Below are 26516 nucleotides of genomic sequence, written 5' to 3'. Positions count from 1 at the left end.
AAATACTGGCCAAGGATATACGCTTTAGATCTGAAAGTTACCTTCTTTCTTATTAATACTCTTAATCATTCTCATATGAAATACCTCGATGTAACAGGAATACCATCAAAAGACCATAATGAAGTTTTAACCTTGATTCTCACATCACCATCTACTGAATGATTTTGCAAATACCCTCAAAATCAAAAGTGTTTTTTTGAAGACACATAGTGAATTTCAAAAAATGTTTTTCACATTTAGTGATGTACCAGTTAAACAAATGACTGGTATTCTGTCGTCATTAAGAACCTGTTTTATTAAACACACTTAGAGAATGTAGGTTATTTTTCCAGGAATGATTTGAAATTACCAAGATCTGCTCCCTTGATCCATGGTAAGACATGCAGCAGTTTACATTCCAGTAAGCACTAAGACTATCCAGCCGTATAAGCTATAAAACAAAAAAGAAAGAGGTCAAAGCAACAAACAAAATGAAATCATAAATCAACATAAGATTATTCTCATGTTCACTACTCCAGAATTACCCAGCTGCAACTTTCAACTTTTAAAGGAAATAAAGTAATGCAAAAATGAGGCAAAATATATACATAGACTTTATTTGTAAGTTTACTATTTGCTAAATTAGACTTCCAAGAGCACAATTTCCAAGAGATTCAATTATCAAATATTTATTGGGAATTTAGCATTTAACAGACCTGATAAATATTTTGTTTAAAAAGAAAGACATGATCCCTCCAGCAAATACCAATGGCTATTTCCAGAGGAGGATCCTGGAGGAGATTCCATGATTAACAAGATAGAAAAAGCTACGGATTAAATACAGATCCTTATTGGAGATACACAGTGTTATTAGCATATTTAAAGTACTATAAGTCCTGTAGTTTAAAACAAACTGAAATACACCTGTTTAATTATGTTTAGCTTAGAACTTTAATAAGTAATAACAGGATATTTTTTCTATAACATCTCAGAATATCTCAATTACTTGTTGCTTCTTAAAATTCCACTGAGAAATATTTTATCCAGTTTCTTCACTTGTTAGGTGAAGAACCTAAACTTCAGAGTATGTAAACAATTATATTAGGTCATATAGTTAGTATGAAGCAGAGCCAAAAATAGACTCTAGGCTTAATTCACATCAATGGCAAATTCTGTTTCACCAAAGTTTCTTCAAGAAAATATATCAAGTACTTACAGCCAGGAAACTAAAAAGAAATGTACATTCTAATGATAATATATACCTTGTATATAATTTTTTCTGCTTCATTTAATATGCATGGAGTCCAGTGTTCATTTGTAGACTAAAAAAAAAACACACACACACAAAATAACTTTGAAATGTGATATGTCACACAACAATTTTCTATTATTTGTAAAGATTAGCAAAATAATGTAGGCATAAAAGACATCTATTAACAAATGTTACTGAAGTTAGGGGCTTCTTTATCTATTTACATAGCAAATCAAAAGGACAATGAAAAACAGAATTGAGGATGTTCTAATATAATGAAGTTTATTCATTCAGAAAATAATTATTGGGCTACTATGTGCCTGAACTGTGGAAAGAACTGGATATGAATTAAAACAGAGAACTAGAACTAGTAAGAAGGTACACATTATTTAAAAAAAAAAAAAAAAAGTGACTGTAAAGTAGGAAGACAGTATGGAAATCAACACAACCATGTTTCCAGAAGACACTGAGGGTGGCAAGGCCAATACTGACTTATTTAACAGCAGGGGCATTACTAATGAACTTGCTAACAATGGTTTCTGTGGAGGAGCAGCGGGAGAATCATTGGGAAGTGGGGAAAGAAGCTAGCACAAGTAGAAAACTCTCAAAAGGTCTGACTGCAGAGAAAGGGAAGGCAATAGTTACACAGCTTGTGAGAGGTAAGGGATGGTTAAGACTTTTTATTGTGTCAGAAGACATCTGAATGTGTTTAAATGCTTACAAGAAGGAGTCTGAGGGGAAAGTCAGGGAGGGTAGGAGAGAGTGTTAGTTGAATACTCAGGAAATGTCCTGAGAGGGAGATTGATGCAAAGAAGGAGGAAGGAAAGAAGGAATAGATTCTTGAGGATAAGGGGGACGATGAGATCCTGAAAAGAGGTGGGAAGAATACTTTAGATTTTAAAAAGTTAGATTGTACTTGGAAAAATGTGGGAAAAGAAAGGCATGGATAAAAAGCAGGTAGAAGGTTTGCTGTTATTGTCATTATAACTTGTACTTGAAGTGGCTATTTCAAATAGTGTTTGAAGCAGGAAATACCTTAGCCAAAAAAAATGTAACAAGTGTTACACATAAAGTACCTCATTTAATCATCATAAAAACACTAAAAGGTAGGTATTATTGTATCATTAAATAAATGTAGCCTAGAAAGAGATCAACATATATATAACCAGTATAACAGTACGTTATAGGTCTTTTACAAAATGCAATGGGGAGCATAAAAAAAAGGAATGGTAAATTCTAAGAGAGAACAACAACAAAAAAAACAGAATGAGAGAGACAAGAGAATAACTCATATATGCATTAAAACCTGAGTAGACTCACTAGGCAGACAAAGAGAATAAAACAGGCAAATAAAACAGTACAAAGAGCCTAAGCAAAGACGCAGAGAGCACAACAGCACACACTATGGAAACTACACTCACACACTACTCTGTCCATTAGACTACAGGAAGTACATGCTATTTTGTACTTTTTATTTTGTCTGTTAGACACCTAAAGTTAAATACTGTTCTCACTTATGGCCACTATTGTTAGACTAAGTTTTCTGGAACAATCACCACAGAACTCAGATTCTGGTCTTTTATGAGATATTACTGTATATTTCTATGCCTTATCAAAAGCTACTTCAAGTGCTTTTTGGATAAACAGTATCTGAAACACTAGCTTCCTGACTCCCTTTCTTTTGTTTCTCTAGCTCTTTTTCTTTGTTGCTCTTGCCTCAACATCAATCTGTACTTCTCTATATGCACATATAATTCTTAAGGTTGCCACCTAATTCTGTCCTTGTGCTTCTCTGCCAGTTCACCACCTTTCCATTTTTCTTCCTTTCATGTCTTCCTGAAACGTTCTGCATTTAACCAATCATCAGGCAAACTGTGAGCAGTATGATTTATTGCTCACTACCCTTAACTTTGAAAGTATTTAAGTGAACCACATTTTTTCCTCCATAGAAAAACCTAATCTAGCTATGTTCCTTCATATATATGTCCCAAAACATGTTTTTCATCATTTAATTGCCTATAATGAAAAGAATGTCCATTCTTCATATGAATAACTCTCTACCCATAAGAACGTTAAGAGAAAAAGCAAACTGCATTATAAAATACTTTATCAAAATGAGTAACTTTACATACAACCCCACGTAACTCTCTCTCTCTCTCTCTCTCTCTCACACACACTCACACACACACACACACACACACACACACCTATACTTGTATAAGCTATTTGGGGGGTGTATTCCACTTATACCACCCTCCAATACTAAGTATGAGTACATAATTCAATAGTAATTTGTCTAACCCAACTTTTCTCACATATTTAGATTACGGGTTTTATTCCTTTCAAATAATCTGATATTGATATTTTGATATGTTAATGAAAGACAAAATAATTAGAAAATGTAGCAACAGCATCACTAAAAATGTTTAGAAAGCTACAGCAAGATAATTCATAAAATTTTTAATATCTGGGCTGGGGTTGTGGCTCAGTGGTAGAATACATGTGAGGCACTGGGTTTGATTTTCAGCACCACACATAAATAAATAAATTAATTAATTAATTAAAGATCCATCAATGGCTAGAATTTTTTTTTAATTATAACATCTATCTGTGGTAATATTTGATTCTAGGCAATTCAGCTTGTAACTTTGAAATAATAATTTACACGTTCCTTACCAATAAACTAAATTCTCCCAATGTGACACCAAATGAAAGAGGCCGCTCTGGATCAGTGACCTACCAAAGAAAAGGGACACTTAAATATACCGATGGTGAGGACAAATCCATGCTCTACCCTTTACAATAGTCAGCAGAAGGAACTGTTTACAAACAAGTCATACAACCCAACTGTACGTGTGGAAAAGAAAGGTGAGGAAAAAATAATATGGGTGGCATTATCAATATTTTACAGGTACAATACTAAAATAGTATTTTCCAGTGGAAGTCTTTTTCTTACAAAAAATAAGAGGATACAGTAACTATGACTAAAGAGACTCTTCTCTAGATAGCTGAAAGAGGACAGTCCTTCTATCTCATTAAAGATGTCCTTCATACATAAAACAAGGTGCTACAGATAACACTGCCTCTAAATAATTTTTAAAACATTTAAGATGTTCACACTTGGAAATGTGAACTGTCTTTTTAAACCTTTAATTTCTGGAAATTTCAAAAATGCTTTATTAGGAAAAACTCTTAGATTGTAATATTTAATTTCCTCAATCACTTCACCCAAAACCTACCAATGTGAAGCTGCTGTTGTTTCTGATCTTCAGTACCATGGCTCTGTTTATACATACTACTTAAACTACCACAGTGTGTCCGGCTTACTGCCTGAGCCATCCCAAAGATGCTCAAGCCATAGAACTATCTGCTTCTGACAGAAATTTGGAAAAGTAGGGTGAGAGGAAGAATAGCTTTCTAAACTATCCACCTGGGGCTCAAATTTTGTCACATGGACCTTTGTCAAAGAGGATGTGTGCACATACACACTGGCTTAAGGGAAAAGCACTACAGCTTTATGAGCCTGATTTTGTCATTAATATCAGATCTCTGGATTTGTAGCAAAACATTTTCCTTTTTTCCTACACTCATCTTTACACCAAAAGATGACTGGTTCAAAACAACTTGCTGCAATTTTAGAAGGAACTTTAACAAATCCCAACTCCACAGTTGCTAATATACTACCTAAAAATTACAGCAATTAGGGGCTGGGATTGTGGCTCAAAGGTAGACAGCTTGCCTTGCATGTGTGAGGCACTAGGTTTGATCCTCAGCACCACATAAAAATAAATAAATAAAGGTATAAAAATTACAGCAATTATTTAATGAGCATCTTTATGATAAATTATTTTATTTTTCCCATTTCTTACATTCTATATTTCTCATAGCCTTCTAGATACAATAATTAAGGTGATCACATTGAAAGAAAGAAAATACAAGAATCATTTGTTCTTTTTAATTTCATTACTTTTAAATTATTTTAATACATTTGGTCACTGACAGCAATTTAAATGATTGATGTTACTTATCCCACTCTTGTGCATCTCTATTTTTTAATTAAATAGAAAGAAATAATGTACCTTTCTAATTGTATTCAGTCAGGAGACAGCTCAGTTTAGATTCAAATTAATGTTCCCATTCACTAATATGTCATTAGGAGGTTTTTGTTTTTTAATTGACAAATAAAAATTACATCTTTATGGAGTACAATATGTAAGAATCAAAGTAACTAACATACCCACCACTTCATATACTTACCATTTATTTCTGATGAGAACATTTAAAATCTATTCTTATAATTTTGAAATATACATTGTTATTATTAACTATAATAAACTTACAGTACAACAGAATACCAGAACTTAGTCCTCCTATCTAACCAAACCTCTGTACCCTCCAACCCACCTCTTCTCTTTCTGTCCCCAATTTCTGTAAACCATCCTTCACTCTCTACTTCTATGAGTTCAGTTTTTTTTAGATTCCATATATCTTGCAGTATTTGTCTTTCAATACAGCCTATTTCATTTAATGTAATGATTTCCAGTTCCATCCATGTTGCTGCAAATGACAAAACTGCCTTCTTTTTTTAAGGCTGAACAGTATTTCCTGTGTACAACATTCCCTTTAACCACTTAGAGGCATCAGTTGCTCCCATATCTTGGCTACTATGAATAGCACTAGAATAAATATGTAACTGCTGACATCTCTTCCAAATACTTATTTCAATTTCTTTTAATATATACCCAGAAACCGAACTGCTGTATCTTATGGTAATTCTATTTTTCATTTTTGAAGGAAACCTCCACAGTTTTCCAAAATTAGGTATAATTTATATTCCCACCAACAGTGTATAAGGGTCCCCATTTCTCCACATAGTTTCAGCAATAATTCTTTTACTTCCATGATGTGCTGAGCACATTTTCCTAAGTTTGTTATGAAATGGACGTTAGAAGTTAGATTTCTGTTAAATGTTTTTTAACAAAATTCACTTTAATAACACCTTAAAACCAAAAAGATAATATCAATATAAAATATAATTTAAAAAAAAAAAACTACAAGTGTGTCTTACTAAACACTAAGTTATTCAGAGGACTAGGGAAGGAAAATAAACTCTAGTATGTCCACACTGCTTTAATTCAATTCAAACTTAAGACAAATTTAATATAAAAATGCAAATTCATTTTTAGAAGAGATGGAATAACATTTCTAATTTCCTAGTCAATGACAAAATTCAAGGCTTCTTTCATATGTTTCAAACTTTTAAAGAACAATACATATTAAGATCAAGGGATCTCATTTTAACTAAACTAATCATTATTAATCAACTGATATTAACCTTTGGTTTTAAGTAAAGTTTGGTTTCTAAATATATTGTAAGTAGCTGTGAGTAGTTCAACTATATGAAATGTAAAGAGAACAAGACTGTAGTCAAGTGAGGAGGGTTTTAGACCCCTTTCTGCCAACTACCATGACCACTGATTATTTCATCACCTTTTGGAACTAATTTTATTGTCAATATAAAAAGAAAAGTAGTTATTTAACGTTATAAGTATTATTAACACATAAAACAAAATTTTTTTAAAAAATAGAGGTCAATCCACATGATAATTTTATGCTATATTTACATCTGGAGATGGCAAATAAAAGCAGCCCACCACAGGAGATATGATAACATACTTCAAAGACAAAAATCAATCTTAGATTTAAATTGGGTACAAGTAATCCCTATATGAAAAATGAAGAAAATCATTAAACATTATATCTAATTACTATCTTAAACCAAATAATCTGAAATAACTTACATCATCTTCATATTTAATGTGAATATCTGTGATTTTTACTTGTACATTTTTTATTACTTGCGTTGCCAATTTTTCCAAAAATGTATCCTTTTTGGCTTCTTTTGGCTTATCTGTTAAAAAATAGAAAAATACAAGCTCAAGAATTGAAATTCACACATACGTTACCAGCAATGACCAAAGGAGAGCTAGGATACTACTCAATGGAAATTATGCCTATACTAGTGTCTTTATTTTTTTTTTAGATTTTAGATTTTAATATGCATTTTCAACTTAAAACTTACTTTTGAAGTTAAACTGTAATCTAACATTAATTTTGCCTTCCAACACAGAAATCAAGTGGCATTGTGCATAAACAACACATGGCATAAAAACTACTTTTACCTACCTTTTGAGCGATCAAGACCTTTAAAACGTTTCTTAAAATGATTTTTGTGCTTTTTACGCTTACGTCCTTCTCAGTGGAAGCATTTTAGTGAGAAAAGGATAAAATTCATGTTAGCAGACAAGAGGACAGAAAAGAAAATAAGAGAATTCTTCCTGAGAGCAAATTCTGGTACAACTTACTTTACCTTATTCTAAACTGATCTATTATTTTAATACAAACACAGATTCACAAACTTTCTTTGGTCTAGAAAAACATTCTTCAGTAAAGAATAACCTACTTTAATCTACAAGATAATTTGGCAAGTGAAATTATAAAAAAACTGGATAAACTATCCATTTGCAATGATCTCTGTAATATATATAACTTTACAATATGAAGTTTCATTTCAATTTGAGTCTGTAATCAAAATATTGGAAATGTAATAATGACAAAAGGAACATAAATGAAATGAATGAGTATGTTGCCAACAGATGAACTCCTCTGGATGCTATACTTCAAAAACAAAATTATTTAATTAGTTAAAGATATAAACAATATAAGAGCATAAACTATACATTGAACTGTTTTTAAATTAGTTGTTATTACTTTAAAATTATATCCTCTTTTTATTTGGCACTGCCTCAGTGTATTCTGGTGTTATCCGACACCTGTCTTACTCAGTTTCCAAATCTTTATATTCAATTGCCTACTAGGCATCATCTCTAGAACTCTGAGGCAGTCTCTGAATGGTCTCCTGTCCTCTAATCTCCATCCTTCTCTCCTATTTAAGGTCCTTCCACACTGCTACCAGAATGTCTTCTAAAATATTACTCACAGATTGTTAATCCCGTCTTCAAAATCGTTTAGAGGCTCTCTGAAGCCAGCCAAATAAAATCAAAAAGTATCTGCATGGCACAAAAGGTCCTGCCATTCATCCTTGCACTAGAAACTACCAAAATACTACTTCAACTTTCCAAAACAAGCCATACTTTCTAATGCCTAATGCCTTTCTACACATAATTCCCTAAACTTGGGCTGCCTTTCCTGAATTTTTTTACTAGGCAAACTTCTAGGTTTCCAAATCTCAGGTCCAGCTCTGCTGCTTATTATGAAACCTTTTAAACTCCTCAAAGCAGCTCTAGGATCTGCATCTTATATAAAATTCCAATAAACAATGATTACACTGTATTTGAAGCATCTGCACAATTCTCTTGCCACCAGGCAGGAAGCTTCCTTTAGGACAGGGATTAATTAATGTCTGGGCATAAAGTACACAATATATACCTGTTCAAATGAATTTTTAAAATCTATACTTGAACATTCTAATAAAATACAAACTCAATATTATTTAAATTTCAGAGAATACATGTGAAATTTAGCTTGAAATTTCCAATTTGTTCTTTATACCTGCAAACTTCTCTACTGTAAAGTTAAGAATCAAATTCTAATTACAAGACTAAAACCTGAGTTTCAAGAAAAAAAATATTTAATAAATATATAAAAGAATCTAGGGCTGGGGATGTGGCTCAAGCGGTTGCGTGCTTGCCTGGCATGCGCGGGGCGCTGGGTTCGATCCTAAGCACCACATAAAAATAAAATAAAGATGTTGTGTCCACCAAAAACTAAAAAATCAATATTAAAAAATTCTCTCTCTCTCTCTCTCTCTCTCTCTCTCTCTCTCTCTCTCTCTCCTCTCTCTCTCCTCTCTCTCTCCTCTCTTGAAAAAAAAAAAAAAAGAATCCGGACAGTTCTAATATCATTGTTTTTTGCCACAAGGACAGTCCCTAATTTTATTCCAGTCATAAATTAAACATACTGAGTTTATTTATGAGACTGAGTTCTCCAAGAAATACCATTTGAAAAAGGACAAATCAGAATAGCCCCCCAAAACAATTTCATTTGGCTAAAATTGCTTTTTAGAGACAGATTCTGATTCTCTTCAGATCTAACTTGTTGTCTTTCTAGTTACACATTTGTTCTAGCCCTATGTTCTGTTTTTGATCCAATGTTAGATGCACCATGTTAGACCTTTCCAAATGGGTTCAAAACTAAGCTGAGCACTGCACAGCTCTTTAAAGAAATAGTTTAATAAATATGATGAACAGTAAATGATGATTCTCAATCATACTCTAAAGTAGTTCCCAAATATCTTGATCTTGGAACCCTTTGTCACACTTAAAACCTAAAGATTCTAAAGTGCTTTTCGTTTATATGGATTATAACTATTGATATTTACCATACCAGAAATTGAGAATTTTTTAAAATATTTTTGTTAATTCAATTAAAATCAACAAACCATTTCATCACCACATAGATATCATATAGTTAAGAAAAATAATTACATATTTCCAAGCAATTATAGTACAAAGACTCATAATCACTTTACTTTCTTACAAATCCCTTTAATATCTGGCTTAGTAGAAGACAGCTGGATTCACATACCACCTTCTGTCTTTAAACTGTTGAGGTATGTGGTTTTGGAGAAGTATATGATTAAAGTCTGATTTAACTACAGATATACAACCAGAAAAGGGAAGAGTATTTTCAAGGTCTTTTCATATCTACGAACATGACATCAAAATTCAACAAATGGCAGTTTGTAAAAGGTAGATCCATCATGGAATATGAAACCTTGTAAATGAATTTTTCCTCCAAAAAAAAAATCAATGGCCCATCTTACATTTTAAATGAGCCTTTTACACATGCATGACCTTTTATCATTCATTGTTAATACAGAATTTTGCTTAACCGAATTAGGCAAATCTTCCAAATATTGAATCATTTCATTACTTAACATCAGAAGTCACATTTGTTAAGATCAAATCTCATCAGAAAGTGTTTAAAGACTGGGAAGCTGCCCAGCTCAAGGTGACAAATACAAGTTTTCTAAAATTCTAATTTCTCCTCAAAAAGCTCAAATTTTATCATTAGCAACAAATATTACTAGTTGATTTTACTTGAAGTTGCTTTGCTGAAGTGTCTACCACATATCCAAATCTGAATGACAGAATTCTGTCAAGTAAAAATAACCTTCTTTAAAAAGCAACTAGTTCAGCTCACAACTCAATCAAATGCATCTTCTTTTCCTTGAGATAGTCAACATCCTTCTGTGTGCAGAAGTGTTTTTATTCTCTTTTGTTTCATGGAATACTAAAGAGACATACACTCAAGAGTTAAAGTTCATTAATATTAAATTTTTCCTAATATATAAAGAAAGTTTTTCAGTAAAACTGACATTCATTTTGGTTTCTGTGTACTCTGAGTGGATGGTAGTGAAAAATATAATGACTACCAGTACAGTCTGGTGTACTGTCTTGAATCACACTAAGGCAGCCAGCAATTTTATTAACCCCTGCCTCTGTACAAGCAATGCAAATGTCAGCACAGTTAAAAATCCAATAATGTCATAGGATTATTATGAAACTGTTTCAAGAACCACTGCTCTAAGGTAAGAAAAACACAAACAATGACAATAAAAAACTAAATTCAAATGAGGAAAGAATATACACTCAGAAACTAAAAAGAGGAAATGATTATGAAGTATACATTAAATCCTAGCCAATGAAGATATCATAAACAAAATTAACTATTGTCATTGTAGAATCACCAACATTCGGAGCCTCATTTTAATCCATGCTAATGCACCTTTTAAAAAGGGCAGAGGAAGGAATGAAGGTTCACTGGATGGGGGGAGGTTCACTGGATGGGGAGAGTTTCATTAGGGGGATAGGAATGGGAAAGATACTAAAATGAATCTGACATAACTTTCGTATGTCCATATATGAATACATGACCAGTATAACTCCACATCATGTAGAACCGCAAGAACAGGAAGCTATACTCCATGTATGTATGATATGTCAAAATACATTTTACTGTCATATATAACTAAAAAGAAGGATTTTTTTTAAAAAAAGGAAACTGAATTAATTAGCAACTTAATTAGGTTTTCCTTTATAAGTGTCCTTGTTCTGCTATTTTTTAACAATGCCCAGAGATTTTGTTAAGAAATTTGAATGGGTCACTGGAATTCATTTATATGTTAGGGGTAGGTTACTTCTAAAAGGATCAGAAAACACAGTAGCAGACTACTGAAAACTGGTTCAATTATAGCCTACAAAATTACACACTATGTATCTCCATGATATCTTTTATATTAAAGTAACTATAAGACAACACAGTCAAACACACTTATTAAAGGGGTAAATATGTTAGAAGGGAAACTGCTTTCAACATACTTAATGCTGTGAATCTGCCATGCAAATTCTTCTTCCATTTATCAAAATGAACCTACATATTAAAAAAGTCGATAGTTGCAGATGTAACTCTAACAGAATGTTTAATGTTTAAAATACAAAATACAAAGCAGTATGGAGTTTCCTTGGAAATCTGGGAATGAAACCACCATTTGACCCCAGTGCCTTGCAAATGCTAGGCAAGTGCTCTACCAGTCTATATATACTCAAAGGACTCAAAAACAGCATACTATAAGGACACAGCCCCATCAATGTTTATAGCAGCAAAATTCACAATAGCTAAACTGTGGAGCCAACCTAGATGCCCTTAAGTAGATGAATGGATAAAAAAAAATGTGGCATATGCACACAATGGAATTTTACTCAGCAATAAAAGAAAATAAAATCATGGCATTTGCAGGTAAATTGATGGTGCTGGAGAAGATAATGCTAAGTGAAGTTAGCCAATCCCAAAAAAACAAATGCCGAATGTTTTCTCTGATATAAGAAGGCTGATTCATCTTGGGGTAGGGATGGGGAGCATGGGAGGAATAGACGAACTCTAAATAGGGCAGAGGAGTGGGAGGGAAAAGGAGGGGGCAGGGGATTAGCAAGGATGATGGAATATGATGGACATCATTACCCAAAGTACATGTATGAAGACATGAATTGGTGCCAACATACTTTATATACAACCAGAGATATGAAAAGATGTGCTATATATGTGTAATAAAATTTGTAATGCATTCTGATGTTGTTTATTTTTTAAAAAATCAATAAAATTTTTTAAAAAAGAAATGTGACTAATTCAAATATAAGTAAATAAAATACAAAATATAAAACGCACTTGCCATTCATTCATCATTAAATTAATATAGAAAGTTCCTGAAGACTTATATAAAGTTCAATAAATCCAAGTATTAATTTTTAATTGATTGCTGTATTTGGACAACTTCCTAGTATATAAAAGAATCCTACTATAAATCCTAAAGCAAATGGCCTTCACTTTGCCTTTGTGAAGTTTCAAATCTCAATATGCTGAGTAGGACAGTAGTCTAGATGTGTCTCTGGAGTTACTACAAAGGTGAACAATCCAGAAGGATATGAGCAGAAACACAAGTACTTATCAAGGTTCTGATTAAAGTCTTGTTCTCTCCCGCCTCTGAAAACAAAATCCACTTTATTGCTTTTTAAAAGTTTGAAAATCACTGCTGTAGGAGAGAGGAACTGCTTAATTCAGAAATTATTACTGTACCAGAAAAAAAGGCAGTCCAAAATTGACATATGTAGATCAAACTGTGAGATTCCCAAGAGCAGTGAATCATGTTTGTATACCCATGCATATCTGGCTTTAGTCCCCTGCTTCAGATACACTCAAAAATCTTTTATATTCATTCTTATTAATGATGGCTATATAGCATTTACTATTTCTGTCCCAAATCTAACCTAACCTAGACATCAATGTACTTGCCACAAGAAGACTCTCAAATACTTAGTGAATGAATGAATGGATGGATGCAGAAGGTAGGGAAAAGGGAAGATGGTAAACGGTGAAGACATAAATTACATTTCCATATTTTTCTAAAGGATGGCACACTGTCAAATGGACTTCACTATACACAAGCATGAATAAAAATATATTTGTATATAGTTGAATATAATTAATCATGCATACCCACCAGGCTTGACGTCCTTGTAAACAAAGTTTTCCAAGCCATATATGAACTCCCCTGAATGTGCGCCTGCATCCGCACGGCAGCAATAACCAAAATGCAAAGCATTTAAAAGACACCTTTAATCTCAAATGTAAGATATACCTAAACCTAATTTTATAGAATTAGAAATCATGTAGCAAGATAAATAAAATTTAGTAACAACAAAACCACTTATTTCTAATATTCACAGTAATACCATTCTTATTCTTTCAACATACAAACTTTGTTTTCATAATATTAAAACAAAAATTCTTAATAATTAAAATTATAATTTCTTATTTCAAATTAAGCAAGGTAGTCAAATATCAATTATAGCTAATGCTCCTTGAAATCTTTAGCAAAATTTCAAATAGAACAAAAATTTGTTTTTTGGTTCTCTTTTTGCCTGCCATTTTGCTCATTTTTTGGAAAAAAAATATTATGAAATATTTGACATTGAGTTAGGTGAAATGACTTCATTTTACTTTAGTCCTCTGCTTCAGATACACTCAAGAACCCTCTATATTCATTCTTATTAATGATGGCCATATAGCATTCACTATTTCTGTCCCAAATCTAACCTAACCTAGACATCACTGCAAGTTTAACCTCCTAAATCACAGCTCTGATGCTCTGATTAGTGGCTTCCTAGATTTCTTTTCTCTCTCTCTCTCTCTCTCTTTTTTTTTTTTTTTTTTTTTTTTTTTGATAGCAGGGATTGAACCCAGGGGCATTTAACCACTGGGCCACATCCCCAGCCCTTTTTTTTTTTTTTTAATATTTTTAGCTGTAGATGGACACAATACCTTTATTTTTTATTTACTTTTTAATATGGTACTGAGAATCGAATCCAGTGTCTTGCAAATGCTAGGCAAGTGCTCTACCACTGAGCCACAACTCCATCCCCAGCCCTCTTAAATTTTTTTATTTTTGAGACATGGCCTCGCTAAGTTGCTGAGGGTGGCTTTGAACTTACCACCCTCCTGCCTCAGTCTCCGGAGCTACTGGAATCACAGGCATACCCACTGTGGCCAATTCCCTATATACTAAAAAAGGGAAAGGAGAAAAGTTACTAACTCCCCCCCCCCCAGCCAGACTGGATTCAACCCTAGCTCTGCCATTCTTTCCCTATGTGATTTAGAACAAATTATGTAACTTTCAACATACTCCCCCATAAAATGGAAACAATAACAGCACCTATTAAATGAGTTAATTCATAGAAAACACTTGGAAGAGTGAATGGAAAATATTAAGTGTTCAATAAGTGTCAGCTATCAATGTCAGTATCATTTTATCATCATCATTAGGACATTTAAATCTCTTCAAATTTACCTACACTTAGCTTTCCAACCTTATATCCAAACACACCACTACAAACTCCCAAAGTGTCAGCTGTTCTCCACAGATAATCTACACTTTCCATCTTCACTATCCACTCTCCTTTCCATATTGTTAACATTCGGCTGGATATATAACTTCATAGCATGTGCCCTGATCTCTTTGGCTGAACCCAGTATGCTCATTCTGAATGCTCTTAACATTCTATCTGCACCTCTTTGATGGAACTCAACACTTTATCCTAGTTATCATTATGTCTTATTTGCTCAGTTAAAATGTAAAGTCCTTGATACTCAAGTCCAATGATTTTCTAATTTTTGTGTTTCCAACAATGTGTAGAGCAGACTGGCATGAAACTACCCAGGATATTGATACTAGAGGATATTGCCTTAAAAATTCTAATTTTTAACCTAGCATTGTATCCCCAGACAACATAAGTGGAAAAGTAAAACATAAAGGCATCCAGCTCTGAAAGAATTGTCAAAATTATATGCAGTACATACTTACTTAAAAACTATTAGATGTGCTCCAGAAAAAAAAAAAAAAAAAAAAAAAAGGAGTAATTTTAGAAAAAAGAAAAAAGAAAAAGACCCAAGACCCAAGAAAGAATGAATTAAACACAGAGAAGCAAGGAGGATCGGTCCCAAGATGAAAACTGTGTAGTTGGCCTAAAAGCAACCAGTGCAGAGGAAGAACTCCAAAGAAAAAAAAAGGGGTAGGTGGAAAGAGCCAACAGATGGGTTTGGGTAACTCATGGGCTGGGGGTATAGCTCAGTGGTAGAGCGCATGTCTAGCATACCAGATGCCCTGGATTCAATCCCCAGTTCAAATAAATATGTGTATGTGAGTGTGTGTGTGTGTATAAGCAAATAAAAAAGGAAGCACTTACAATTCAAGAAAAAAACAAAGACTGCATAAGAAAGAAGATATAATCATAGTATATCATAATGCCCTAGTAATGTAAATATCATCTAATAGTTGGTCAAAAACTATGATATATCCATATTATGAGAAGAAGAAATCTGTGGTGAAAGGAGACAAAGACATAAACTCCTTAATTACTAATTATCTTGGAAGTCCTAGATAATTCCTTAGATTAATAAAATAGACAATGATAGAATGTTAATATTGCAAAAAATACAGTTCCCTTTAAGGAGCAGGTCACAAGAGTAGTAAAAGTGGACTGCCATTTTTTATCCTAAATTTTTTTGGCAAAACTATTTCATTTTTAAGTGTGCAAATATATTACTTTGATAAAATTAACATTGCAGATATAGAATCTAGCATTTAGTAATCTTCTGACTTTACCATGAATTAAGCTTTCCCTTTATGATAGCCTTCACAAGAAAATAAACTCACTCCAGTGAAATGAAAGGAAAAAACTATCTAAGAGTTTGTTAAAGCTAAATCTTCAAAAATGAAATCACAGTTATATTTTCATTGTTTTTCCATAATATTAAGCAACACTCCAGTTTAGCAAGTGAAATAAATAAAAATACTTTTTTAGAGCAAATCAGCATGAGGATTTTATTTTTACTTTCATGTACTGCTGTTTACACTTTAATCATCTTCTCTTCTTTCTGAGTCCCTACGTGTGTGCAACAGTGCTTTCATGCTTTTAAAATCAAGAAAGAAGTAGAAAAATAAGTCTGAAAAGAAGCAACTAAGCAATAACAATTAATAATGTCAAAATGTAAAGCATCTAAAGGTCAGGGTTATCTTTTATCATTCACATGACTACTATAATACGAATATGTGACCTATATCCACAGAAATTAGAAAAGAATATTGAAATGCAAATTGAGGTTACTATATTTCTTAACAATTAAGGAAAAATAATCTATCTCAATATAGTAAGAAATAAACTGAATGTTTAGCAAAGTCCAACTCATCACTCTACAGACTTTTTTTCTCATCATTCTTACATTATAAGCCAAAATCAAAATTTAAACCAACAAATCATCAGATCTCTTTCAATAAAAACAAAAATTAAAACTTAAAGCAAGATATTTAAACATTGATACTGAAAGAGTCAAACTTTTTTTAAATATCCCAAACAATATCAAGAGAGACAACTAGAACTAGAATGACAAGAGAATTTCTACTGAACATATTTCACTGTAATAATGTTCTTGCAAGAACACAGGTAAAAATGCACCCAAAGAAATTCTTAGGGCTTGACCAAAACTGCAGGAATTTATAGAATTTGAAAGTCTTCTGATAGCATAGTAAAAATGACTGGTGAAGAAATGTGTGAAAAACAAACTGGCAGAGAGAGAAAAAACACACAGAAAAAGTCAGTCTTAAATGTAGTTCTTTAAAAGTTTATAATCAACATCTTAAGATATAGTTTTAAAAGAAGATTCTTTAGAACTACAGCTTAAGAAGGCTTATGAAAGCATCCTCTTCAAAGGGCATTAAATATATCTAAAATACATAGGAATATTTATATTACCTAAACCATAAATTTACTATACCTTTCTCTGCTGCTTTTTGAAGGGCTTCTTCAATTCGGGAAAGTTCTTTCTGCTTAATATCCTGCAAAGATTTGTCTTCCTTCTCAGCATCATACTTAATACCTAAAATACACAGTTAATTGTATAAGAAGAAGTGGATTTAGTAAGTAATTAAGTGGAAAAATTTCAGCCTAATTGCATAAATCATATACAAAAATTGTTTTTAAACCTGAAAAACACTTCTGCATTCTTTTTTTAATATTTATTTTTTAGTTATAGTTGGACATAATATCTTTTTTTAATATATATATATATATATATATATATATATATATATATATATATATTTTTTTTTTTTTTTTAGGTTTTTTCAGGTGGACATAATATATTTATTTATTTATTTTTATGTTGTGCTGAGGATTGAACCCAGGGCCTTGCATGAGCTTTCTACCGCTGAGCCCCAACCCCAGCCCCAACTTCTGCATTCTTAGTTTTACAAAATGTTTAAACATTAATGAATCCCATTTTCTTATAAAACATCAAAAAGAAGGAAGGAAGGAAAAGCTTATAAGGAAAAAGAAGATAGGGAAAAGGTGGAAAAGAGAAAGTAAGTAAAACAGAAACAAAAAGAAGACAGAAAATATATCAGACTATTGTCAGTTATTATCTGAGTTATAAAAATTTTTAGTAAACCCCAAAATAATTTCATATCCAATACCACCTGGTATCAATAAAGGTTGATAAAAAAGACTTTCAAAGTAATTCAAGAATATGTACCAGCAATCATAAAATACATACACCCTTTTTATCTAGTATATCTTTTAAATTTATTACATTCTCAAATCTGTCTAATGCACCTCAACAGGAAGTGTTAGATGCAAAATAATTACACATAGAGGACAGCATAATTTTAAAATAGGCTGAATTTACTCTGTTTTCAACAATAACACAAAATATTTTATAAATAAATGTGACAATGTAGCATACATACATATGTAAGATGTGTATTTTGCATAAATATATGTGATTAGTTTATTTATATTACCTCCTAGCTTACTAAATACATTAGAATACTTAGCCCAATTTTTGTTACTTAGGTAACAATTAATTTCATTGTGATGTTACTGACATACATAAAATGACATACTTGCTCCAGGGACAACAAGCAGGTATAATCCCTCGAGGGTAGCAACAACTGCTTCTCCATAAAGGTTTTTCCAAGGAATCTTCAAAGTTAATTTATCTAAAGAAATATAATTTCAATCTTAAATGTTTATTTGACTGCTCAAGTAGATAATAAATTTCTTACTTTCCATTAAGAAAAAGTACAACAAAACTCTCCATGCATATTGTGTTTACATTGCTCAGAAAAAAAATGAAAAGACTCCAAGATTCAAGTTAACAAAGATATTTTCCATATAATAGTACCATTATAAGTAAATATTCACATTATGCTTTATCTTTATACTCTCCAAACTTTTTGAGAGCTAGTATCTCATTTAATATTACAAAACTGAAGGATAAATCCAGTGGCTATTTTTTCAATTTTGAAAAATAGGAAATTCAGCAGGCATGGTGGCAAATGCCAGTAATCCCAGCAGCTCAGGAGGCTGAGACAGGAGGATGGCAAGTTCAAAGCCAGCCTCAGCAACAGCGAAGCAATAAGCAACTCAGTGAGACCCTGTCTCTAAATAAAATATAAATTAGGGCTGGAGATGTGGCTCAGTGGTAAAGTGCTCCTGAGTTCAATTCCTGGTACCTCTCCCCCCAAAAAAAGGAAATTCAGTCCCAGAAAGGATAGTCTGATATGCTTAAGTCCACACAGGTCATTAGCAAAACCATATAAAACTTCAGGGGTAGGAGAGGTTTGGACAGAATTCTAGTAGTGTGGAGGGCAGACTGGGGGCTGCTAAATATTACATATTACATACAACATATTACATACTAAATATGGTTTGCTGGAACCAGAACTCATCTGAATATTGCATATACTGTTATATTCACAACAACAACTAAATCTCTAAAAATAATATGTGTACAAGATCCCAGGAGTTGAAGTAGCAACATAGAGAAGGGTCCCAAGGAATAGATCTTTGACAGTATATAAAGTTGCTAGGACAGCAAAAGGTGAGCTTTAAAAGAAAGTCATAACTGTTTTATGGTGTTATATTAATATGACTCTATTATTACATAACTCAAGACTGGTTATATTCCAAAAATCTACTTATAAGTCACTTGAAAGGCAGAACACATTTTCTCTCTTAGAAACAATAGTATTAGTACCAGGCCCTTCAGGAAAGAGTCCACAGAAACTGTCACAATGCAGATAAACTCTGGCTCTAATACTTACATATTTAGGGTTCTACAGGAAAAAGAAAAAAGGACAGAAAAGAGAATACAGCTAAATTTTGAGAGGGAAAAAAATCTGTCTTTTGTACTTTCCCATCCTTTCCCATCTCCAGTTATCCCTCTTTCCAGAGCTCCAGGCAGCCCCCAGCCTGCCCTCAACACTACTACTAGAATTCTGTCTAAACCTTTCCTACCCTTGAAGTTTTATATGGTTTTGTTTTTGTTTTTTTTGTTTGTTTGCTTGTTTTATTTTGGTAACAGGATTGAACTCAGGGGCACTCAACCACTGAGCCATATCCTCAGCCCTTTTGCATTTTTTATTTAGATTCCAATGTAAAATACCTTCCATATCATAACTGTAAAAAAAAAAATAACATGATAAAAGCTGCAGTTCTCTCAGTGCTGATGATCAAGGCTTTTAGGAGAACAGAATCTGATTCAACTCATGCTAGTATGTGAATGACTAAGTCACTTACCCTACCAGAAACACTAGCATTTTTAAATGAAGATGCTCAAAGTGCAAAGACTTGATAAACAATGAAAAGGAAATAAAATAATACTATGTAAAGTGTGATATTTTGGTCACCTGGACAGTTTTACCTGGGAATCTATTCTAGGGTTAAAATATCAAATTATTTCTCCATTTAGATGTTATTTTCATTTCAGCCTATAAACCTGGTGAGTTTCTTAAATGGCTCCCAGGTCAGGGGAGTTTAGAGGTAATACTAGTATACTTTTGGGTCACTTCTAATTCTTATTGTTTTATACTAGGCTTTGCATATATTTATAACTGATACAATCTGTAATTATCTCATAATCTTGTAACCATTTATTTAACTGCCTTCTCCATGAGCATAAGACTGAAATAGTGGGAAATGCCCCTTTAAAAATCTATAACTGAGAGGCTGGGATTGTGGCTAAGTGGTAGAGTGCTCACCTAGCATGGGCGGGACTCGGGTCGGATCCTCAGCACCACATAAAAATAAAGGCATTGTGTTAAAAAAAAAAAAAAATCTACAGCTGAGGTATAATATTCTAACCTGAGAAGAAATTCAACAACTAATATAAACACTCTAGGGCTGAGGATGTGGCTCAAGCAGTAATGCGCCCACCTGGCATGCAAGGGGCACTGGGTTTGATCCTCAGCACCACATAAAAAATAAAATAAAGATGTTGTGTCCACCAAAAACTGAAAAAAATATATTAAAAAATTCTCTGCCCCCCCTCTCTCTCTATATATATATAAATTAAAAATAAAAAAATAAACACTCTATTAACCAAGATAAAGGATGCTTTGCATCCCTTATTATGTAATGGGTCTCTTGTAACTGAGCAACTCTGGAGAAGCTATTAAATCCTTATTATACTTTAAAAGTTATAAGAACATATTTAAACCACTAGAAAAGCTCCTTCAACATATAAATCTAATTATAAGAATATAGTAAATAATGCAAAATTTCTTTAGTCTACTATAATTTATTCAATACACTGGAAAAACAATTTTACTATATGTCCTAATTTTAGATCTCTATCACATCCTTGAAAACAAAGACATCATCTTCATTCTTGATTCTCCCACAGTACTTGATTAGACATATTCAGCATGTATGCATAAATATTTCAAAGGTAAAAGGATGAATGAATGGCTACAACATCTATACTCTAAGATTTCAATAAAGCACACAGGGCCACAATAATACTTCTAGAGCACTACTAGAACAATACTACCATAGTTGGCAGTACTTAACAAACAAAAAGATGGCACATGTCCCATAGATACTTTCAACTTCAGGTAATGACTTCTATTACAAATGACAAAAGCAAACTCATGTTCCTTTATATTAAAAGGATACATGTAATTTATGTAAAATGGACCCAAACAGTTGTATCCATGTAATTGCTAAGAGATGATAAGAGTATAAAAGACAAAGCCTTCCTAGAATTCAAAATACTAAATCAAGAAGAGCAGCAATGTGGTATAACAGCAAGGTGCTATAAGTAGGATCAAGGACATGGTATAAGTGAAAATTATAAAGAGTAAGCTATTTAGGGTTGTAATTATGTAATTTATGTTTACATATAGAGAGAGATACATTAAGTAAAAAATCAGGTAGCATGAACTAATTGGGAGAACTTCGTAAATTAAATTTTCTGTTAAAAACTTTCTTCTACAAAGATATGTGTTTAGTATCAATGGTCTTAATCAAAGAGTGTAGCTGCAAAGAAGAAAACTTTGTACTTACCAAAATATATCCTTCATACCACACTGCGGCATAACATATTAAGTGAAAATGGTTGAACAAACTTGAGGAAAACAAGCTATGTTTTAAAGTTTATTTAACAGAGTTTGCAAATTATTCTACTCTCACATATACAGAAAAAGCACACAAGTTATGAGTTCTGAAAATGAAGACATATTTTGTGCAGCAGAATCCAAGCCTGAAGAACATGACTGCAGTTCACATACCTTTCATTTTAGAAGGTGATTTTTCTACCCTTTAAAAAAAATACTGAAGTATATAGGTATAATATATAAGCTTAGAACTCTAAAATTAAGATAAACCAAAAATCTCTCATGTTTTAATCAAGTTAAAAAATATTTCTTAGATTAAACAGTACATGCAAAATAAAGAACTAAAAGGACTAATAATAATTCAAATGAAGAGTGAAATACTTACCAATTTGGCCAGCCTTGACTTTAAAAGGAACATCCAATTCACTCTTCAGAAGGAAGAAAAAAATGTAAATGACATCTTAAATCATTAAGCAATCCCCCCACAAAAAAAATTGTATCATCATTTAAATACACTCACCTAGTAAGAAAAACAAAACAAAAATTCTCTATATTTGAATAACTCATAAACTGTATGTTTTATAGCCAAAGAGTTTTATTAAACTTTGACTTACAAAAATGGAAAAGAGTTTGTAGTTTTATAAAGTAATTGGATAAACTGGTTACTTGTTCTAATAAAACAAATGAAAATTCCATGAACTTAAACACAGGAACATTGTTTATCCAAAATGCTAGAACAAGAAAAGGAATAGAGTACTGTCACATAAATTAGTTGGCTATAATAACTGAATAATTGTCTCAAGTCAAATATTTCTTAAAAGAATAAAAGTTTTTAAAGTAAAGGTAGATTCCCAACATATCATTTACCAAATTAGCATTTCCTGTAAGCTGAAGACAAACACGAACCAATAATAAAAGATTTTCACTTATTTAGACTCAAACTATTAGAAAATTCAAATTACTTTTTTTATTCACAGAATACTAAACAATAACTGATATTCATAATGACCACCAGAGTCTTCAGAATTATTAATAACTAAACCAGTCAGTACAGACTTCCCAATAGGCATTACCTTAATACACAGGAGTAATATGAAAATGTGGTCACAGAAACACAGTACTTTAGGTTACAAGTAACTAAAATAGTTAATTTACATGATAATCTGATTAATTGAGCATTCTAAATGAATGGGAACTGAACAAAATCCTAATCATTTTTAACAGAAAAATCTTTTTTAGACCAAAAAACAAACAAAAACCCTTCACTGGCAATAAGAGCAAATCTGCCCTCCCAGAAGACAGAAAAGGTAAATTCAAGGGAATTCAATCTAAACAGGATACAAACCATAACTACCTACTTCTGAAACTCGTTTCATGCTCATTTTTGGCCTCTTAAAATAACTTTTACACCAAATAAATGTAAAGAACCCATATCCAAAGTTAAAACCTCACCAATGTGGTTATATTGGGAAAGGAGTCTATTTTGACAATTAATGGAGAATAAATCACAAAATATTTAATTATACCCAAAATGCAAATTAGGCTAACACAAATTAGACTAATGTTGGATTTATCTTCTAAGTAGGTGATATATACTCTGTCCCCGCATTCTATTTATATTTATGTTCTTATAAAATATTGTCAAAAAATAAGCTTTATTCTAAACTCTAGCAATAAAATCATGAGTTCTAAATTTTTAAAGGAAATTTTAAAAGTTGTGACATACTATATAAAGGAAGAAAAGAAAATTTTAAATTATTTTGAGTATCTACTGTGTGCCAGGCTAAACTTCTCATCTTATTTAAGCCACAAAGAAACAGATATAGGCTAAATATAAACCTAATGGGGAAGAAGGTGAGTCTCGTTTTTAGCTCAACAGAAAATGACGCAAAGTATAAGACACAGAGTAAAATTAGTATTTTAGCTCTTAATATTACCATAATACCAGACTAGGGAGACTGTTTAAAATCAAGCCCTTATTTAAAAGATAATTCTGAAGAAAAATGTTTCTGTAAAAAAAATGCAGACTTGAAAAGCTGTATAGTCAAATTAAGGCAAGAAAAAACATTGCATTTTCGAAGATAGTATATTGATCACTAGGGGAAAAATATTCCAAATCTTTAATCTCAAATTTTCCATTAACTGTTAAATAAGTAATCTTGCTTTGAGTGACTCAATCACTTTATCTTGTACCTGGTACCAGATACCTAGTAACCAAAGGTTTCTAAGAGCTTACCAGATTAACTGAATTTTTAGCATAGTTTTAAACAAACTTACCAGAGCATTTTCTTTTATCTGTAGATTATCTAAAGCCACATTACCTGTTAAAAAAAGAAAAAATACAACATTAAAATACCAATTAGCATAACCTGTCATGACAAAGTACCAAATTCTAAGAACATAATGCTAAGAGTTAAGATTACATGGCAAAGAAGGGACCTAAAGACCCAAGTGTCCAGCAAGGAAGAATAAATCATAATACATCCGTATTACAGAGCAAAAAAAAAATGTAGAAAGACATGGGAAAATGTTCACAAAATATTAGGGTTTTTTTTGTGTGTGTGGGGAAGTGGGATATCAGAGATTAAACTCAGGAGCACTCGACCACTGAGCCACATCCCCAGCGCTATTTTTTATTTTATTTAGAGACAAGGTCTCACTGAGTTACTTAGTGCCTCACTTTTGCTGAGGCTGGTTTTCAAGTAATGATCCTCCTGAATCAGCCTCCTGAGCTGCTAGGATTTACAGGCATGCCCCACCACACCAGGCAATACTAAGATTTTTTATTTATTTATTTTATTTTATTTTATTTAAATACACAACAGTAGAATGCATTATTACAATTCTTATTACACATATAGAGCACAATTTTTCATATCTTTGTATATAAAGTATGTTCACACCAATTCATGCCCTTATACTTGTACTTTTTTCCTTTTTTGCATTACAATTCTTATTACACATATATATCACAATTTTTCATATATCTGTTGTATATAAAGTATGTTGACATATAATTCGAGCCTTCATACATGTACTTTGGATAATGATGTCCATCACATTCCACTATCCTTGCTAATCCCCTGCCCCCTCCCTTTCCCTCCTACCCCTATGCCCTATCTAGAATTCATCTATTCCTCCCATACTCCCCCTCCCTACCCCAAGATGAATCAGCCTCCTTATATCAGAGAAAACACTTGGCATTTGTTTTTTGGACATTGGCCAACTTCACTTAGCATTATCTTCTCTAACGCCATCCATTTACCTGCAAATGCCATGATTTTATTCTCTTTTATTGCTGAGTAAAATTCCATTGTGTATATATGCCACATTTTTTTATCCACTCACCCACTGTAGGGCATCTAGGTTGGCTCCACAGTTTAGCTATTGTGAATTGTGCTGCTATAAACACTGATGTGGCTGTGTCCCTATAGTATGCTGTTTTTAAGTCCTTTGGGTATAATTTAAGGAGAGGGATAGCTGGGTCAAATGGTGGTTCCATTCCCAGATTTCCAAGGAATCTCCATACTGCTTTCCAAATTGGCTGTACCAATTTGCAGTCCCACCAGCAATGTATGAGTGTACCTTTTTCCCCCACATCCTCGCCAACACTTACTGTTGTTTGTCTGCATAATAGCTGCCATTCTGACTGGAGTGAGATGATATCTTAGAGTAGTTTTGATTTGAGTTTCTCTGATTGCTAGAGATGATGAACATTTTTTCATATGTTTGTTGACTGATTGTACATCATCTTCTGAGAAGTGTCTGTTCATGTCCTTGGCCCATTTGTTGACTAGGTTATTTGTTTTTTTCGGTGCTTAGCTTTTTGAGTTCTTTATATACCCTAGAGATTAGTGCTCTATCTGATGTATGAGGGGTAAAACTTTGCTCCCAGGATGTAGGCTCGAATTGGATGTCAACACCTCACAGATTGTTTCTTTTGCTGAGAAGAAACTTTTTAATTTGATTCCATCCCCTTTATTGATTTTTGGCTTAATTCTTGCACTATTGGAGTCTTATTAAGGAAGTTGGGGCCTAATCCCACATGATAATACTAAAATTTTTAAAAGGCTAAAGAACACACAGATTGATCCAATTTTAGAAGTTTATATATATACACACGAGCATGTACACAGCACCCACAAACAAAAACAAGTGTTAAAAAAAAGACACACAAATGCTCATTTCTATACAATAAAGTTCATTTTCTATGTACATGCAGTTTTCAAATTTTCTAAAATACTTTGCTAAAAACAATAAAGGAAGAGAAGGAGGTAAGAAACTTCATGAATGGGTAGAAAATATTACAGCATTATAACAGGAAGGAAGGGGGAAAATACAGGCAGTCAAGCATCTTCTAGAATATTCTAAAGAGAAATTAAAACTTGAAACAAGGCCATAACTTCAAGGTCATAGAGGTAGAGTCATAGGGAAGACTGATTTTAGAGGCAGAACTGACAGGATGCCATCACTGCTGAAAAATGAAGTGACTGTGAAAGCATGTGTTAGCAATTGGGGGATTAAAAAAAAAAAAACCTTGAGTATTAACAATGCTCTAAAATTACACAAAGTGAACAACTATTTCCCAGTTTAATTCTGTAACATGATGAATTACACTAAACTGAAATTGGCAACTCACATCAACTAACAAAAGGTATCTGCATAGACATTACAGCACATTTGAAGCCACTCAAACACAAGATCAAAGGTCCACGTGGAGACTTTCAAACCTGCTTACGAGTTTTTGACTGTTCT

The 26516-nt window shown here is 32.5% G+C and overlaps 1 protein-coding gene across 3 annotated transcripts in view; it reads right to left on the bottom strand.

Annotated features, from left to right (window-relative positions):
• The window catches only part of VPS13C (vacuolar protein sorting 13 homolog C), a 169969-nt gene that overhangs the window by 133735 nt on the left and 9718 nt on the right, over positions 1-26516 (bottom strand). For 2 of the 3 annotated variants that reach the window (XM_081288661.1, XM_081288662.1), the window contains exons 2-9: positions 24039-24082; positions 22147-22189; positions 18267-18362; positions 17141-17242; positions 7033-7142; positions 3908-3967; positions 1242-1301; positions 350-430 (exon numbers count right to left, since the gene is read on the bottom strand). In XM_081288661.1, coding sequence (XP_081144787.1) covers positions 350-430; positions 1242-1301; positions 3908-3967; positions 7033-7142; positions 17141-17242; positions 18267-18362; positions 22147-22189; positions 24039-24082 — 596 coding nt within the window. Of the gene's footprint in view, positions 1-349; positions 431-1241; positions 1302-3907; positions 3968-7032; positions 7143-17140; positions 17243-18266; positions 18363-22146; positions 22190-24038; positions 24083-26516 lie in introns of those variants that run through there. The other variant, XM_081288663.1, reaches the window with a different exon arrangement.

The sequence above is a fragment of the Spermophilus citellus genome (assembly GCF_964194105.1).
Source record: "Spermophilus citellus genome assembly, chromosome: 4".
NCBI lineage: Eukaryota > Metazoa > Chordata > Mammalia > Rodentia > Sciuridae > Spermophilus > Spermophilus citellus.
The sequence above is the reverse complement of the archived record's forward strand: the minus strand, read 5'-3'. Positions and strand labels throughout refer to the sequence as shown.